The sequence below is a fragment of the Magallana gigas genome, chromosome 4 (assembly GCF_963853765.1).
Source record: "Magallana gigas chromosome 4, xbMagGiga1.1, whole genome shotgun sequence".
Classification (NCBI taxonomy): Eukaryota; Metazoa; Mollusca; class Bivalvia; order Ostreida; family Ostreidae; genus Magallana; species Magallana gigas.
The window spans coordinates 42,775,154-42,793,409 of NC_088856.1; the positions used below are offsets into that span (position 1 = coordinate 42,775,154).

The 18,256-nt window shown below is 33.1% G+C and overlaps 3 protein-coding genes across 7 annotated transcripts in view; 1 reads left to right on the plus strand and 2 right to left on the minus strand.

Annotated features, from left to right (window-relative positions):
- LOC136274826 (carbohydrate sulfotransferase 1-like) overlaps positions 1-16,800 on the minus strand; it is an 80,548-nt gene extending 63,748 nt beyond the window's left edge. The window contains exon 1 of the mRNA XM_066082519.1: positions 16,624-16,800. The gene's annotated coding sequence lies outside the window, so the exon portion shown is untranslated. The remainder of the gene's footprint in view (positions 1-16,623) is intronic.
- LOC105336881 (uncharacterized) overlaps positions 1-18,256 on the plus strand; it is a 133,930-nt gene that overhangs the window by 96,710 nt on the left and 18,964 nt on the right. The window lies entirely within an intron of this gene.
- Positions 1-18,256, minus strand: part of LOC117680643 (carbohydrate sulfotransferase 1) — a 165,338-nt gene that overhangs the window by 7,315 nt on the left and 139,767 nt on the right. For 3 of the 5 annotated variants that reach the window (XM_066082517.1, XM_066082508.1, XM_066082514.1), the window contains exon 3: positions 3,514-3,597. In XM_066082517.1, coding sequence (XP_065938589.1) covers positions 3,514-3,597 — 84 coding nt within the window. Of the gene's footprint in view, positions 1-3,513; positions 3,598-11,967; positions 12,187-16,948; positions 17,393-18,256 lie in introns of those variants that run through there. The other 2 variants (XM_066082512.1, XM_066082511.1) reach the window with 2 other exon arrangements.

Genomic DNA, 18,256 nt, shown 5'->3' on the forward strand with positions numbered 1-18,256 from the left:
TCTAGAATAGATGTGACCCAAAATGGCTACTTAAAAACTGAGGAACGAACCTCTTTAAGATACAGAGCTCTTCTCTTAAAAAGTTAACATCCAGGCCTTTTAAAAAGATATCTTTAGATGTATAAATAAAACAATGAATATATATCGTTTGAAGCAACATTAGCAAACGTATTTTTCCGGTCATTAGAAGACGTATTTTTTTCAATCAACACTTTTATAACGGTGGGTAGAAAAAAAGTATTTAATAAAGTAAAAATTGCTTATTTTATGGAGGTCTCAAGTGATAAAGAAAAAGTTAGGAAAATGTTAAGTTTGAGAATGATAAAACAAAATAATGTGTTTGGGAAGATTTTTTTTCAATTATAGCTCCAATGAATTGTTTAACAACCAGCCTAGTTATAGAAAGAAATGTATTATCTATGTTCCGATATGGCACAAATCCTGCATTCAATTACATTTAATTGCCAATTAATCTTTCTTCAGTAAACATATAGTACCAATGTTGTTTAAATGAGGTTTTTTTTAATCTGAAAAGGAAGCTTTTGAATATAAAAAAAATTATTTATATACGTTTAACTTGTCTAATGTATACGTCATGTAATTCAACAGTAATATCAGTGCTTTTTCAAAGTTTTTAAAATCGGACTTTGTTGAAAGAGTAAATATAAAAAAAAATCATTAATTTTTACTGATGTATTTTGGAGTGATTTTATTGATGAAAAATGTACCTAGGCAATTTATTAAACTTTGATTTACACTGATGTGGTCCCACCTGCCATATAAGACTGAACAATAAATTACCACATGGACAAAACATGTGCACAGGGATGTATATTTCGCTGAAACAGCGTCAATTTCACATAGCAGAGCAGATATTGACAAACAACTTTCCGGTTTTGACAGTCTATGAATATTAATATATTGAATATCAGCATCTCTTAGCGAATTAGAATAAAGGAGATCAATATGATAATCTGACAGCTTGTTTTGGTGAGCAAACTCGATAGTAACATCCCACAGAAAGTCCAGGCTCTTGTTAAAACGCATCTAAAACTAGGTTCTAGGTCATTCGTCATATTATAAAGCTAAGTTACGTTGAGTTCATAATTTTTAATGAACCTTCGATAAAATTAAGCGTGCATTAAATTAAACAATATATTACTCTCTCAAATACAAAAGAAGTAATAATTTATTCAGTGAAAAAAAAATTGAATAAGCACTATTGCCAATTTCTTGTAAAAGACTAAATTATGCAGTTTTTAACACGAACCCCCCCCCCCCTCCAGAAATGATTTTGCCACGATCGGTGACTATGTTCACCTCATCTTCCATAAACTATATCCTCTAAGGAAATAATTTCCAGAATGCTTTAAAATTTACAGAACTGAACTTAAAATCGGAAGATATTCCAAAGTATAATTTTTTATCACATTACGCCGTTTTTTCAAAATTTATTTTGCATATATGATATTCCCTTTGGATTAACCCTTGTAAAGCTCATAGCAAAAACTCAGAACAATAATGGACCAGACTTGCATATATTTGCACACATCCAAAAAATTTAAATGTCGCACAGAGTATACCTTAGTCCACATTCATACCAAAATGCATTTTCCTTTAACATTGGTTCCCCTATTGATATAATTGCAATGCAAGAGGCACCTTTTTCGTAGTTGTCAAAGACTTCCGATATTTATTATTAACCACAACTTGTTGACTTTCGGCTGATTGAGAGGAAAGGGAATTCGTTATGTAAGAATTATACAAAATAAGGAAATAAACCTAAACTATTATGAAGGTATGTGACGCACATACACCGTGGTGAGGTAATATTTCTTTTAAAATAAGTGTTAGCATCATTAGTCATATAAAAAAACAGTCCTAATTTATGTTGATGTGTTAGGCGTTAACTACCAATCTGCTTCGATGATTGGATATTAAACCTTGTCATTATTTACCCGTAGAAATGTTTTATCGGCGTTCTACATCAGTTACATGTACATTAAAGGGGCATGGTAACAATTTTGGTTAAATTTTATTTTTCTGTTTTTATTTTTTGCAATGCATTAGAAATGTATTTCTAATGATCAAATGAAATTTGGGTGCCAGTCGTTGAGTTCTAAGCAAGATACAGGGCTCACAATTCTTCGTCATATAAACAAGGCTCGTGCCCAATTTTTGTTTACATAGTTTCAATATACCAGTAAAAAATCTTTTAATCCTGGGTTGTCTATCTTATTATTCATTTTAAGCATAAAGAAACAGTTCCTTACGATTAACCATGCCCCTTTAAATAAAAGGCCTTGCCGTATCAATTAAAACAGAATTAAAGGGGCATGGTCACGATTTTGGTCAAAAATTATTTTTCGATTTTAATGTTTACAATGCTTCAGTAAGGCATTTTTGATAGGCATCCAAAATTTAAGTGTCATTTGTTGAGTTGTAAGCGAGTTACAGAGCTTACAATTGTTTGCTATGTAAACAAAGCTTTTTATTGTTTACATTCTGAATGTTAAAGTAAAAATTCCAGTTTTAGACCTAAAATGAATGTGTTAAACGTTAGGAATTACTTATCAATGCTTGAAATGAATAAGAACATAGACAAATCAGCTTGAACAAGATTTTTTACTGTTTTACTGGTATATGGAACCCACATAAACAAAAACAGGGCACGGGCCTTGTTTACATGGCAAAGAACTGGGAGCCCTGTATCTTGCTTATGCCTCAACGACTGACTCTCAAATTTCATTTGATCATTAGAAATGTATTCCTAAAGCACTGTAAATAATAAAAACAGATAAATAGAATTTGACCAAATTTATGACCATGTCAATTTAACGTAGGTAAATTTATTACTAGGGGTATAAATCGCGCTTACATTATTGTTATACCAATACAATGTACATCACACTTCGCCGTAATAATAGAAAAAATTTCAAATGCAAGTATAAACAATTTTCCAACGTTTAAACTGTAACTGTTCTTATAAAAAAAATATTAGTCATATGTACATGTTATAATCATTTCTCTTTTATTATGGGCAAGGTACATTTAAAGTCTATTTCCTACCCTCATATATGTTTCAAAAAACTACTCGAAGACAAACATGAGATATTCAATTGGACTGTTTTACATTTACAGCACGAGTTGAGAATATATATATGTCTTGAGAATATGTCTATGAGTTGAGAATATATATACGCCTTATAATGATTACGCAGTTAAGTGTTTTCCTTCATATGTGTAAGTAATGGAAGTCTTTGACAAAATCCTTTTTATATCGCTTTTTGTAGTAGATATAGTTATGTTTAAAATACTCGCAAATCTTCGAACATAGGTCACTGAAGCGTTGAAGCGAGGGGTTGTGTCAAAAATAGTTCGGACTGGAAGTATTTGATAAAGCATCACCAGTATGATTAAGCAAAGGTTCATCACACGGGTAACATCACCACACGTATGAGATAAAGAATGTGTTTAAGTGTGGTTATATGAATGTTTGCTATGAACACCTACCTGTAAGGTGAATTGGTTTGGGATCCGATAGGCAGAATAGACTCTGCATACTTAGGTTATTTATCATATTGATTGGTCCCTTTCCTGTAAAAAGAAAATGAAAATAAACACTCGGAATATAAGAAATAAAAGAAAAGAAAGAATCTTTTTTTGAAATAAGCTCAAATGCACATCATAATAAGAACTGTGAGATATGACCGGTGAGTCTTTTAAGGGTCCTTGACACATCCGAGGAAAATTCTGCAAACAAGCCCATTCTTCTAAATTACTTTAAGATATGGGTATGAATTTTTAGCATGTGTTCGACATGAAAATGACCACAAAACCTTTCAATTTTGGGGAAAAATCAAGTTCTTAAATTTTACCGCTCTTATGCAACGTTCGAACTCGGGACCCGCGGGTTGGTAGACCGAAGCTACACCCATTGCGCAACAGAAATAGTCACCACCTTTTGGCGATATAAACTGTTTCTAAATGCGTTCAAATCGCCATGTTGTGACGTACTGTCATAAAAAGAGGATCCCTAAATGCCCGGTTTTGCCGAACAATTAAAACCCATCCGTAACAATGTGCCGGATAATCATGCCAGTGCCAAGGTGGCTTTTTTCATCCGCTTAAGATGCATTTTCGGAAAAATCCAAAAATACCAAATGACAGACTATTTTCTACAGAGTATATGACCACTTTTGTTTTTAGTGTGTTTCACCTAACAGGTGAGATATTTACCTGTAAAAATTAATATCCCATCGGAAAATGATAATTCCCATAGGAGAGATGATTCTCCTACAGGAAATATTGACATACCTAAAGGATTTTTAAAAAGTCCTATAGGAATTATATTCCCTATAGGAGAACCTATAGGAATTATATTCCCTATAGGAGAATGGTATTTCCTGTAGGAATTTGATTCAGGCATGTACGTTTCCTATAGGATATTAAGTTTTCCTAACGGATGTTATAAACTCCTATCGGAATTGAAATTCCTATAGGAAGTTCTTGTTTTCCGATAGCAAATTTCAAATTACCTAAAGGAATATTGTTTTTCCTATGAATTTATTTTTGAAATTTAAATATCTCACCTCACAAGTGAGATACAATGATAACAAAAGTGGTTGTTAATCTTTAAGCAATGATCTATCATATGGCATATTTGAATTTTTCGATATATGCAGCTTAAACGGGTGCAAAAATGCCACCTTGGCACTGGCATAATTATCCAGCACAGTGTTCCGTGCATGCATCGACAAAAGTGGATTCGGACAGTCTTTGATTTAATCACAAACACCATGTACTTTGTATTCACATGTTATAATACTGGGCAACAATTTGCCTATCTAAGCCCGTTTCCAAAAAATGCAAGGTAAGATGCTACTAGTAATGAAAGATCAATTAAAAATGAAATTCACATTTTTTAGTAATGACTTTAAAGACAAAGAATGAGGATAACTTCAGCCGATACTAACATACAACACTGCATCAGTGTTTTTGGGTGGCTGTTAAAGGGACTTGGACACGATTTTAGAACAAAATTTTATTTTTTTTATTTTTTAGATATAAAATGGTTTACTTGCACATTTTGAATAATTGACCAAAATTGTGATGTTATAATTTAAGTTATAAGAGAGATACACAGGTAAGAATTCATTGTTATATAAACAAAGCTCGAGTCTTATATTTGTTTACAAATAATGTAAAGTATGGAATTACCATTTCTTTGACTACATAACTCGTAAGAAAAAAGGCAAACTTGTTCAATGTGTTTAAAAAATATATATTCAATAGAAAAAAAGCAACTTTTGATTGAAACTTATAACACTAAAACACATATGTAAACAATGTATCTTGCTTATAACTCAATATCTGACTTTCAAATTATGATAAAGCATTACAAATACCCATATTAACCTTCTAAACATTAAAAATGGAAAAATAAAATCTGAAATTTTGAGCTCAAATCGTGCCCAAGTCCCTTTAAATTTGTAAATGATATGCATTTGCACAGTCTGCGCCACGCATATAATGTATAACATCTAAGGTACTCTTGCAAACAATGATTATACAGTTAATCATTTAAATTTCTGGCTTTATTTCTTAGCTGACTGTGTAGAATGTTTACTATTGTACAGCTTAGTCGATTTTCAGCATGAAGAATATTCAAAGCCGTTCCACAACCTTGTTAAATCTCTTTTAAAAACACTCCTCATATGGGCATTGATTTAATTTTTAGGCATAAGAAAGGGCGCTTGCATAATTATCCGGCAATAGATGTATTAAGATCATCTTTGTTTCTAAGTGGATATTGATTTTGTGTTAATGGACGTGGGATTAGCTACTCCTTTCAACTATCAGTTGCAAGTTCGTAGACCAGTTTATAAAAAAAAATTGAATTAATCTTTCTTCTGTCAGCTATAGAGACTCAAGACCTAATTCATCACACAAAACCGCTTTGAAGTTTCTTAATCTAGTTACTATTCTAGCAGCAGTGACTTGATTTTTGGTCATAGTTTTGCTTTTTTATCCATAGCATTGTCCCAAATAAGTAAAAAAAAAACAGGCGTTACAAATGAATACATTATCTCCTATTGTACGTAGAGTGTGTTTTGAACAAGTCTCAATAGGTTTAACTTTTTACAAGCTTTACGATAGACAGTATCAATATGAAAAGTCCAGCTTTCATAATTGTGGTTTTTAACATATCTATCTTCTGGATTCTTGATTCAACAACGCCAAATTTACACACGATGATTAGAAATCATTATTCAGTTTCATTGTTTATTTGTAGTTTTATTGGGATTATATTTACATTCCACGTATATTTTGCATGTAAAGCTACTGCAGATGTAGCACCGTAACACAGACAGGGTACTAAAAGGTTAAATCACGAGTTTTAATTGTGACGTCACAAACGTTGAACGCTGATAAATACAACGTCACAAGCGAAAATCAAAGATCACGCTTGTGGCTGTTACTGTTGCTCTTCCATTAATTTGAACTTACCCATAGGATATTACAGTAATTTGAGGTATAATTGGCATTTGCGTACAACGCAAGAAGGTAAAAAAAATGTAAATATAAGCATTAAATCCTTATTTTTTGAAAGATATAGTCTCATAACTGCAACGGTGTGTGCAAACAAATTTTCATAACGCGCTAACGCGCGTTATTCAATTTGTATGCACACACCGTTGCAGTTATGAGACTATATCTTTCAAAAAATAAGGATTAAATACTTAAAAATCAACTGCCTATACGTTAGAACATTTTCCTGTTCTATCAATGTCTTCAAGAAGAGGAAAAGACTAAAAAGATTTACTTAAAAATAACTCAATTAGAGAATGTGCTGTAGAGGAGATAGATTTAATACCACGGTCTACAACAACATCACAAAAGAAGTACCATCTGGAAGCCTGCGCAAATATTTAGTTATGTTTCAGAACATATCACTGATGTACATAAAACAAGAGGGTCCCTAGTAAAAGTTCCTTGGCGGATACCTACATCGATAAATGTATAAGACGAAGAAAAACCCTTTTCATGGACATTCTGTTAAAATGAAAAGTGAAAAAAAAAACACTAGTCTAGAATGAAATACAACCCCCAGACTTATATTTAATGCTTTTAAGAAGGACTTTGGATTAAAGTAGTTTAGATAAAAGAACAAGATTAGCTTTGCCCCCCCCCTTCCCCAAGTCCCTTCTCAATGCTTTATGATTTAAAAGATAATGTCTGTCTGTAGGTAATACTATTATTTCATTAGGAAATATTTTTCTACAAAAGAGATGTTTTAAAGAGAAGTGCCAACTCCGGAAAAAAATCAGTTTCACAACAGTGTTGCCTGCATGAAATGCAGACTTTAGTTTAGTGTTACATTGTAATTCTAGTTTGATACGTCTAGAAAGAATACATTATATGGGTGAATAATGATACTTTATTGCAGAGAATTTTGGAGAAAGTTTTGATTATGTCTCGTATAACCAACAGGAACAAAAAGAAACTTTCTCATAACCGGATAGTTGCGGAAAACAATTAAAATAATGTATACTCTGTACATCCTATAGGATAAATAGAAACTTGTACTTGTGTTTAAATGTTCAAAGAGGATGAAATAGAATTCTTTAACCAAGACAGCTGTGTATTAGGAAACTCTCTCCAATCAATTAAAGTATCTAATATATAAATTACATATTTTAATAATTTGTTTTTGTTTGGGGCATTGAAATTTGTTTAGATTTATAAATCAATTTAGTTTGTTAAAATTATGATGCAATTGGTTTCATCACTTTGAATTTCTTATGTATGCCTGTAAAAATTGGTTCATTTTGATTAATAATAAATCTATATTTGTTCCTGAATAAATAATTGATATAAAAATAGAATTTTATTTTACCCAATACATGTAGATAGTACATGTATCAAGCATAAGATTTGTTCGTATTAAAAGAAAATTAATACATTTAACAAAATTAAAATGCCGTGTTATTTTTTTGTAACACCCTCCCGTCTTTTTAAATCAGCTACTTATATTATCTGCTATACTGAGATCTGGTTCAGAGTTTTGCAAATTTAGTACAAACAAATGTAAATCGACGAGATGCGAAGGGAAAATGGCTCTTGTGTTGACGAGCCATACAGGTCAAACTAATTAACGAAAAAAAAAGACTCGAGCAGTTAACATCTTCACTGTAATTTTGTGGATAAGAAATTTCTTGAGAGAGGTTAAACAAACACAACTTAATTCACGACTCTTCGTTGTCGCTGATTAATAAAGTTTGTGGCTGATTAAATCATACAAGCTTTTGACTTCATCCTGTGTCAAGTGTTGCCGGGTTAAGTGACCATATAGAGTTCATTATAGATATTTAAAAGAGGTTTATATTTTAGTTCTACAATATATATTTATCTCTATATCTCTACCTAATTCGTCTTTTACTCTTTTCTTTCTATCTTTCTTTTTTTTCATATTCTATCTCATAATTCATTCATATTATCTTAAAGTCTATCTCACCGTCCTTCGCTTTATAGTCTTATCCCTTCTTTCTTGTCTTTCTTTTTATCTCACTCCCTTTCTTTCTCTCTTATATTCTCCCCCGTTTCTCTTTATTTACTCTCCCCTTCTCTTTTTCTCTCTCATATACAGTCTGTCTTGTCCGTCTGTCTTGTCCGTCTGTCTCTGTCTATTTCTTTTTCTATGTATATACCGACTTCTGCATGCATTTGTCAATTAGAGTTCTTCCAGTGCCTTTTGGTAGTTTATAGACTTTTAAAATGTAATCGCCAGAAGATCATCGATAAGAAAACTTTCGAAAAACTAAAGATATGAAGAAATAAAAATGAAAGTTACTTGGTCTACTTTAAACTATTCAGATTATTTTCTCCGTAGGAGACGCATTAACTTTTAATGTTGCTTTTGAATATCTCTACTCAGTGGGACTATTGAAATTCTTTGCTCTTCCATTGAGCCTCTCAATTTATTCATATTAGACGGACTACAATAGAGTGTCTGTTGAAAAAAAATTCGTGATTTTTAAAACTGCGAACCCGTGTCAATGAACTAAAATTAGAATCAACCCGTTTAATCATTTCGGTTAAAATATAGGCTACGTTTCCGCATTTAAAATTTTGAAATTCTCTTCTCTTGAAACATTCTGTTTGCGATGTTTACACAGATAACTAAAACGGGACTGGTTTTTTTTTCAATGGTGCCTAAAAACCGATCTCTTTTTTTCTTCCTTCTCATTAAATCTGTGTTTACAACATGTGTTTGCATTTTCAAATTGCGCTGTAAAAAAATCAATGAATTCTCAATTCAATTGACTTTGGGACACCTTTTCTGCCTTTTAAGTAAATTACAAACGGTCGATGTGGTATATATTGATATATTTTATAGAATACAATCAACAAGATAAAATAAAAACCCCCAAAACAAAACAGATAACTTTGGTAGCATTGTGTTGAATGAGAAAAAAAAAATACAGACAACGTTCATGCGTTCCTCGACACTTCCATTTCGTGTACATTTAACTATGCTTACCAGCTTACATGTTTTCTTCCTTCGACTTTTAATTTGTTTGATAAAGGCTATGAAGAGAGAGAGAGAGAGAGAGAGAGAGAGAGAGAGAGAGAGAGAGAGAGAGAGAGAGAGAGAGAGAGAGATCGAGAGATCCAAGCTTTCTTTCTTTGCTAAAATTATATTTTTCCGAAGCATTTTGAGGAAACCCTAAAATCCTTTTATGATTTTTTTGTATCCCTTTATATCCAATTCGTATTATGGCTAGCAGGAGTTGCCTGCCCCCTCCTTTCTAATAAATATCTACAAAATATTTCATTGCATGTGATATAAAGCTTGATTTTATGGAGAATTGAACCAATGTTTATCTTAAGTTATCAACAGTAAACAAGAAAAGTAATTATACTGCTGCAACGTTAATCTAAAAACACAGTTTTGAATATCCCTAATGAATCGCAGAACCAGCATACAAGTTTCTGTCTTACTCAATCCCCAATGGAAGCGATAGCAAGTGATCGATTATTCAGAACGACACCAATCTGAGATAATTACTTATACAAATCAAATGACAACGCAAAGAATGGTTCAACGCTTCAGAAAGTATATAACATCATTGGACAATACAATGCAAACGATTCTTAAATGTTTGCTACAGTGTAAACAACTACAAGTAACCAATGAATGTTTTACGCATATCAAATTTTTTTTGCGTGTTACAAATTTTGCGAAATTGGGGGAAATGTTTAACGTTTTTTGTTTTTTTGCGTCAGTCATTTTTTTTTGCAATTAAAAAGTTTAAAACAGCAAACAATACAGGGATCAATTCCTGCTTATTAAATGTTTGCGATGTAAAAGTATTTGAGAAAAAGCGAAAATTAGGTCATTGCAATAGTTACATTGTACTCGATAAACGGTGTAAGAAAATTTTTTTTACGTCTTTAAAAAAAAATGATGTTCAATATGTGAATAACACTTTTTTTTATAAGATCAAAACGTCTTTCTGTAACAAAAATCAAAGTAAGGAATACTTTCATAAAATTTCAAAACAAAACTGACCAATACGAATTATATAACAAAAAAATTAAGCTAAACACATGCATAAAAAAGTTACTAAAAATAAAAGCAGATCGTATAGTAAACATTTTAGCATGAGATTATCATACATTTGTAACTCCTTAACACCCCCCCTCCCCCGATCCCCGCCCCTAGAGCAAAAATCCAAAATCACCAAAACTAATGTTGATTCATTAATCATGTAAACTAAAGTTTAGTTAGAGAAAACCAAAACTCTGTGATCCAAGGAAAAATACCATCTATCAACTGCCTGCTTCTCTCTCTCTCTCTCTCTCTCTCTCTCTCTCTCTCTCTCTCTCTCTCTCTCTCTCTCTCTCTCTCTCTCTCTCTCTCTTAACAAATTCTATACCTCTCATTAAATCACACAGATCAGCCCCATATATTTCAAAATTAAATTTGAATAAAATGTAGAGTAAAGTTAAAATAAAAAACGCACTCATCATCCTCTTTCCACCCTAAAGTCTCTCTCTCTCTCTCTCTCTCTCTCTCTCTCTCTCTCTCTCTCTCTGTGCACTCTGTTTTATTGGCCCCTGTTTAAAGAAATAATCGCACATCTATACATCCATGACTTAATCGTAAAGAGAGATGTAATATGACACGAAGCACTGTATTGTCCGCCAGTGGTTTGCTTCGTAGCGGATCTAAGCGATTTGACGTCTTGGTATTGAAGTATTGAAGTAAGAAGCTGTCATTTACACAAGTTAGGGTGTCAGATGTTGTCTTTGTTTACAGGGGTAGGAAGGTCATTATTATATGTAAAGCCCCCATGACCGATTTAATGCGAAAAACAGCTAGTGTTTATTTTAGGTGTTTTGATTCAATAGATGTGTATGACATAAAATAATACTAAAGTATTCACTGTGTATCGACATTCCATACACATACACTTCTTAATATTTCAGTCTCGGCGTGGCGTTAGTTTGATGACATTCATTCAATAAGAAATTAAAGAAATCTCTGAAAAACAACTCTCTTTTCTCATCTTGCATATACATTTCCATGCATAATAAACTAGAATAGCAATTTGTGTACTGGAACAATCTTGATTTGTAGCCACACTGTGTATAGCTGTAAAATCACTCCTACTTTTGCTAACATTTCCAATCCGTTTCGATTAAAAAATATGATGATCGCGTACAACCTACCTTGAATAACACAGTGGCATTCCGAAAACTTCATAAAATATATGAAATATATATGGAATCCAATGAAGCCCATGATCTACCTGGCCCTGTATGTACATACATGTTTTTAAAAAAAATCATCGACCTCCCCACCTCCCCATCTCGAGCAGACAGAATTATTTTAAAAAAGTACTTGAAAAAAAAAAGAAATTTGTCGATTAACTTATACCGGTTTGTTTAAATACTTACCAGATCTAATAGAACAAATTATAGCAACGTAAAACAGAGGCAAAGATCCGAGAAAAACCAACACATATCTCGTTGAGAAGATACTTTGAAGTACAAACATTTTGTTTCCGAAAAAAAACCCCACACAAAATCTAGGAATAAATAGTATCACACAAAAACGTTTTGTTACTTTATAGATACAGTGTATATTGTACACATCTCCACTGCTTTTAAAATACAAGTATTGTCGTTCGCGAACTGCTGTGATGAAACTACTATGCATCTCCACAAAGAAATAAAAAGGTTTCCGTTTCAGAAACGTCCTTTTCTTGTCGCTAAAACTTTGTTGGGAGCTTGATTGGTTTTTGAATTTGCGAAAAGGCGAGTTCATCCTTTAGATGCCCTAGTGTCACATTGATAACTCGCTTTAAAAAAGTATAACTTAATATATGATGAACGCACATAAACATAATAACATTTTCGTTTGCTTTAGGCTCAACACATTGACTCGCGTGTAATGTATTAAAAATGAATCTGTTTGCGTTAGAGTTCATTGTTTTAATGAAAAGGAAGTCTCTGAAAGACATCTTAAAGTTCTTTTTCTCATCATTTTCTTTCATGCATCAAAAACTATTAATTATAAAACCAACTATACTTTGAAAAGCCCCCCCCCCCCCCCTCCAAAAAAAGAACCATACAAAACTAGAAATGTGATGTATGTACCAGAACAATCTCAATTTGTAGCCACATAGAATAAACACTTGTTGTGTATTACGTTTAGTCAGTCGTGGGGTTAGAATAACCCCCTTGTACACAATGATAACATCTGACACCCTAACCCGTGTTATTGGCGGTTTCTTACTTCAATAACAAGATGCATGGCTACGAAGCCGTTCACATCCCCTACAGAGCAACCCATCGGTGAACAACACAATGTGTAAATAGTTCCTGTTTAGGGGGGCAACAGTTTAAATTGACACCCCGAGAAAACCATTGTCAACCGAAGCGGAGGTTGACAATGGTTTCCGAGGGGTGTCAATTTCTTCTTTTACCTTCCCAAACAGTATTATTTATTTTATCATACTGAATATCTTTATTAGAAAAAAACTTCACTGCTTTTCTAAATCTATGGCCAACAGTACGCGCATAATTTACGCGCATGTTACAATTCGTTGTGTTCCCTGCTGCCAAGCGTGTTGCTAACGCCGAGGGTAATACAACGAATTATTAACTGCGTCTAAACCATTCAGATTTCAGTATTTAACATGAAAGTATAATAATACTTGTTGTCATATCGTATCTTTCTGTACGATTAAGTCATGGATGTTTAATTGAGCGATCATTTATTTAAACAAAGGCCATTAAAACGAACACCGAGAGTAGAATGATCGTACATTTGCATTTAAATGTTTACTTTTGGCTTTTTGCAACGTTTTAACAATTGTATTAAGATTTTAGGGTGGATAATCAGTGTTTCTTTTTTAAATTTATTCTCTTTCATTTTATTCCAATTTAGTTTGACATTTTAAAGGGTACCTCCAGTCAATTTGTTTTATTTCATTAAATACTCATCTGATCATTTTAAACACAGTCTCGAAAAAACCCAGTTTGTAGGCTGTATAGTTCAGCTGGAATTAATTTTAAAAGATGTCAAACCTAACTGAGAGTAACCTTTCGCTCAACCTTATATGTTAGCAAAGTTATGGCTGATTTACCCGATACACAATGTTTATTCTAAGTAGCTACACATTGGGATCATTCAAGTACATGTTTCTTCATTTGCCTGCTATCCAAAGATAATTTTTTTTTTACACGTATGATATCCAAGACGAGAAAGAGAGAGAGATTTGTCTTTCAGGGTTTTCTGTTTCACTGAATGAATGAACTTAAACTAACGCTTCGCCGAGACTTTGATACATTAATCAGTGAATGTGTATGGAGTGTTGATATTTTAATTCTTGTATGTCAAACTGTTCTTTTATACAATGCGTATATATTTTCGTCTTCAAAGATATCCACGTTATAAAAATGTTAAAAATATCTTCGGAATATTTGGGGGACTCATAAATGCCACTCTTAACAAATGTTTAACATGCAGTTCAAAATAAAAATAAAAACCTCAGGATGAATGACCATCTTTAAGTTCTCCTTAAAGGCCGAACATTTTACAAACGCCCCCTTTTTTACCTGTACAAACTTCAAAATGATGCCGCTTGTCAATCAAGTTTAAAACAATAGCACCCAGTTTGATTGACGTGATCGTCCGAGCGTGATCTGGCCAGGTCCGCGGATTTCTGTTTACTAGCAATTAACAACGTTATCTTTGATATCTTCCGTCATAAGGGGGAATTGAAAATTGGTTTTTAAACATTACCAGTTTTGAAATTGATTATGAAAAATAAATATTCAGTGATTGAAAATACGCACAATTTATATTTGAATTATGTTGAATGTGTGTGACCTAATAAATTCCACGAATATGCATGGACAGCTCCAAAACATATAAAATTTTCTTTTAAAACAAACGTGCACTGTGCTACTAAAGCTATATTTACTGGTTATTCACCCAGTTTGAAGTTGGTGCATGTAAACGTCACTCCATGGAAAACGAACTCCATTAATTGTCGACGTATAATGGCTGTCTTTACATTCCACATTCTTACTGATCGTATGGCTTTCTTATACTATTATAATTGTTAAAATTAAGTTTTTAAACAATGTCAAGTGCTTAACACAATGTACTGAGTTATACTTTTATAGCAGAATTAATTTACGACAGCTTTCAATTGTGCTTTTCACACGTGTGCTTAGAGAAAATTCGGACGACACATACCATTTCCGTATAAAATCGCTTCGTATGGTCATTGGAAGAATAAGATATTTAAACTAAGACCAATTCTGACTAATTCTTTATTTCCTGTGTATTAATTTGCCTCCTGTGTATAGCGATTAGCAGCGTTCACGACCACAGGTAGACTGCAAGCCCCGGAGGCTTTCACACCTCTATAATAATTAAGCCCCGCCCTCACCTGAGATTTACCACCTGGTAAAAATGTTCGGCCTTTAAAGATAGCTTAAAGGTGTTTAATGGTAGCTTAAAGACGATCTTTAAGCCACCTTTAAGCGGTGTTGATGATAGATCTGTGTTTAATGGAGCGACAATTAAAACTGCCTGGAACACCACCCCCCTTCCTTGGAAATTATATTATCATTCGGATGACCCCCTCCCATCACTATAAAAGAGCTTTTTCATTTGATATATGTTTTTATTGTTCAGCTTGATCAAACTTGACTTAGAGGGAACTTAAAGATGGTTTTAAGACAACTTAAAGAGAGTGTAAAGGCGGCTTAAAGATGGCTTAAAGGTGACTTAAAAAAGTTTGGACATTAAGGACCTATAAGCTCAGCTTAAAGGTGGCTTAAAGATGGTATATCCTTTAAGCCACCTTTACGCCACCTTTAAGCCACCTTTAAGGACTTGCTTAAAGATTGTTTTTCGCCCTGTGCACATCTTGGATGAATATATGCAAACAAAGCAATGTTAGATTAAGATTAAGGTGTGGCGTAGACAGATGACGTATCTATGTCAAAGTTGACAATTATCACACATGGAATCTTATTGTTCAAAGTGCCCCCATTCAGTTTAATTCAAAGTTTGACCAGTCTTATCAGGATATAAACCATCTACCGAACAGTACTTGTGTATCCCCATTCAACAAATCAAATCAAAACACTAAACTGGGTATATCAATCCGTGAGAAATTTAAAAGATGATGATCAGATAAAATATACGAAGTATTACAAAGTGACATTCCCAAAACGGCCAACAATATATGCAACTTAAAAGGTAAAGATGACCATACCCAGGTTTTATATGCTTATTCTAACTTCCTGAGTAAAAAAGCTTAGTTTAAAAGTATTGAAGTTAAAATTTTTTAGACATTTCCTATGCTTAAAAAAGAGATTTGGGGAAATTTCTTAAAATTCTAGTTTATTCAAAATGTGTGCATAGTTTATTAGAAACCCAAACCCAGAATGACCTTACAGTTCTTATCTAAAATATCTATATGCGTAATATATGCATTGGGCACTAATATATTCAGCAACAACCTCAAATGAAACGTAAGAAATTTAATTGTTTAATAGAAACTTGAGCTCATCACATGTAACCCCACGAACAATATCTCACAACGCATATAACGCATGTCACTATCCCTTATCAGATGTACCAACTCACTCAAGTATAAACAAACCGTGATGCAAAAAGAATTGAAGTCTTTAATTTATATTTTTAAATACCTTAAATCTATACTTTTATAAAAGATTGAGTAATTGAAGACATTGGGGGGAGGGAGAGAGAGAGAGAGAGAGAGAGAGAGAGAGAGAGAGAGAGAGAGAGAGAGAGAGAGAGAGAGAGAGAGATATATATTTAAACATGCTGGACAGTAGAAATGAAATTGATACATGTTAACATCAAACTACAGAAAATTTGGTCATCTTCCTAACTCTAATTAGTGGTTGCCGTGTTCGATAGAAATAGGCGTAAAAAAATATTTGTGCCTTTTGCATACATACGGATTATAGTTCATAGTATGTATTACATAGTGCCCGTTATGGAAATATAGTTGTCTACATAATGTGTCTATATTTGAATATGATTCTTCAAGCGATACTGACCTTTTTTATGATAGATAATAATCCCGCTTTTTGCAACACCCTTTTGTTTACTTTTATAATAACTGACTTTTGATTAAGACAATATCAATGTTCCTTCCCCGCGTAAACTGTATTGTTTCGATTTGTTCTCTGTGACGGTTTAAAAAGTTCAACGTTGTACATTTCTTTACAACTGACAAACATGAATAGAACAGGTCGGTGTTGCCATCCTGTTATTAACGTTCTTGACGTTTTTTACCCTTACAACCCCCCGCCCCCCCTTAAAAGAAAAATAGAAAAAAGAATGCTATTGATAAACTTATAACGGTTTCGTTTGAAAACTTACCGGTACCAATTAAAGCAACATAAAACAGTAGTGTAGATCCGAGAAAAACAGACACAGATCTCGCCGAGAAGATAGTCCGATGTGAAAGCATTTTGTTTCCAAAAAAAAAAAATAGGACACGCGCAGTCAAACGAGAAACACAAAAACCACGTTCTTTGCCCTGTCACACACCACTGCTTAAAGTACTGTCGTTTGCGAACTTCTGTAACGCAACTTCAATGTATCTCCGCAAAGAAATCAATAGGACCCCTTTTAAGAATCTTTTTTTCTGTCTTTGACTTAAAACGTTGTTGGCAGCCGATCTCGGCCTTGTTTGATCGAACTTTGAATAAGCATTGTATGCCAACATGCTCTGGTTAAAGGCCGGGTTTTACTCTGTGTATATATTTATTGGCGACAGCAGCTAACTCGTTACGATGTCCTGTAGACCTTTTTCTCTTTATGTTCTACGTTTTTTAACAGGCACAAATATTACACGTGCTCAGACAAAGGAGACTCTAGCTCCGCGCCATGGTCGAAGAAAATGATCAATAAAGAAAAGCTAGAATAGCCGATGTAATTTCATTATAAATGAGAAATGATTGGGGTTTTTTTTAAATAAAAAGAAAGAAAACAATTGAATTAGGATTTTAAAATAGATTATCTGAAGGTCAATAGTTGTTACTTGATCTGATTTTACGCACGTCTATTTAAAAACAATGTTTTGCCGGAAGGGGGGGGGGAGTAGGTACTCAGTTTGACACAGATTTTATCATTAAATGTCCCTCAGTAATTTTCATTTTAGGTCATGATCAGAGCCTATGTGAAACTACCATAAACGATACATGGGTCTGGTAAAAACCATTTACAATTTTAATTTTTTTTTCAGACTAAATATTCTAAACCAAAAGTACACACCCGCACGAACGCACGCACGCACGCACATAGAGATAACCACTAAATAACCACTTTTACAGTATTTGGAATTTTCAGAAAAAAACCCCATATGGAATTTGTTTTCCTTTCATTAGCTTATGGTTATAAAATCTGATAAAATATAATTCGCCTCAATGAAAGACGTTGGTCAAACTGAGTGATCATTTCGCGGCTATGTTAAGGCTGTCCGAAGCTAAATATATATCGAAAATGATACTATTTTAATTATCGAAAAATACTTTAACCGAGCGAGTTTCTTTAAACTTTTATTACATATATTAACAGTGACATCCAACACTATATTTGATGCATTTTTGTGACGTCATATATTTTTCTTAAGCACGTGACGGGTGTATTCTAACATGGTAAATAATCTATAAAAATCGCATCGGC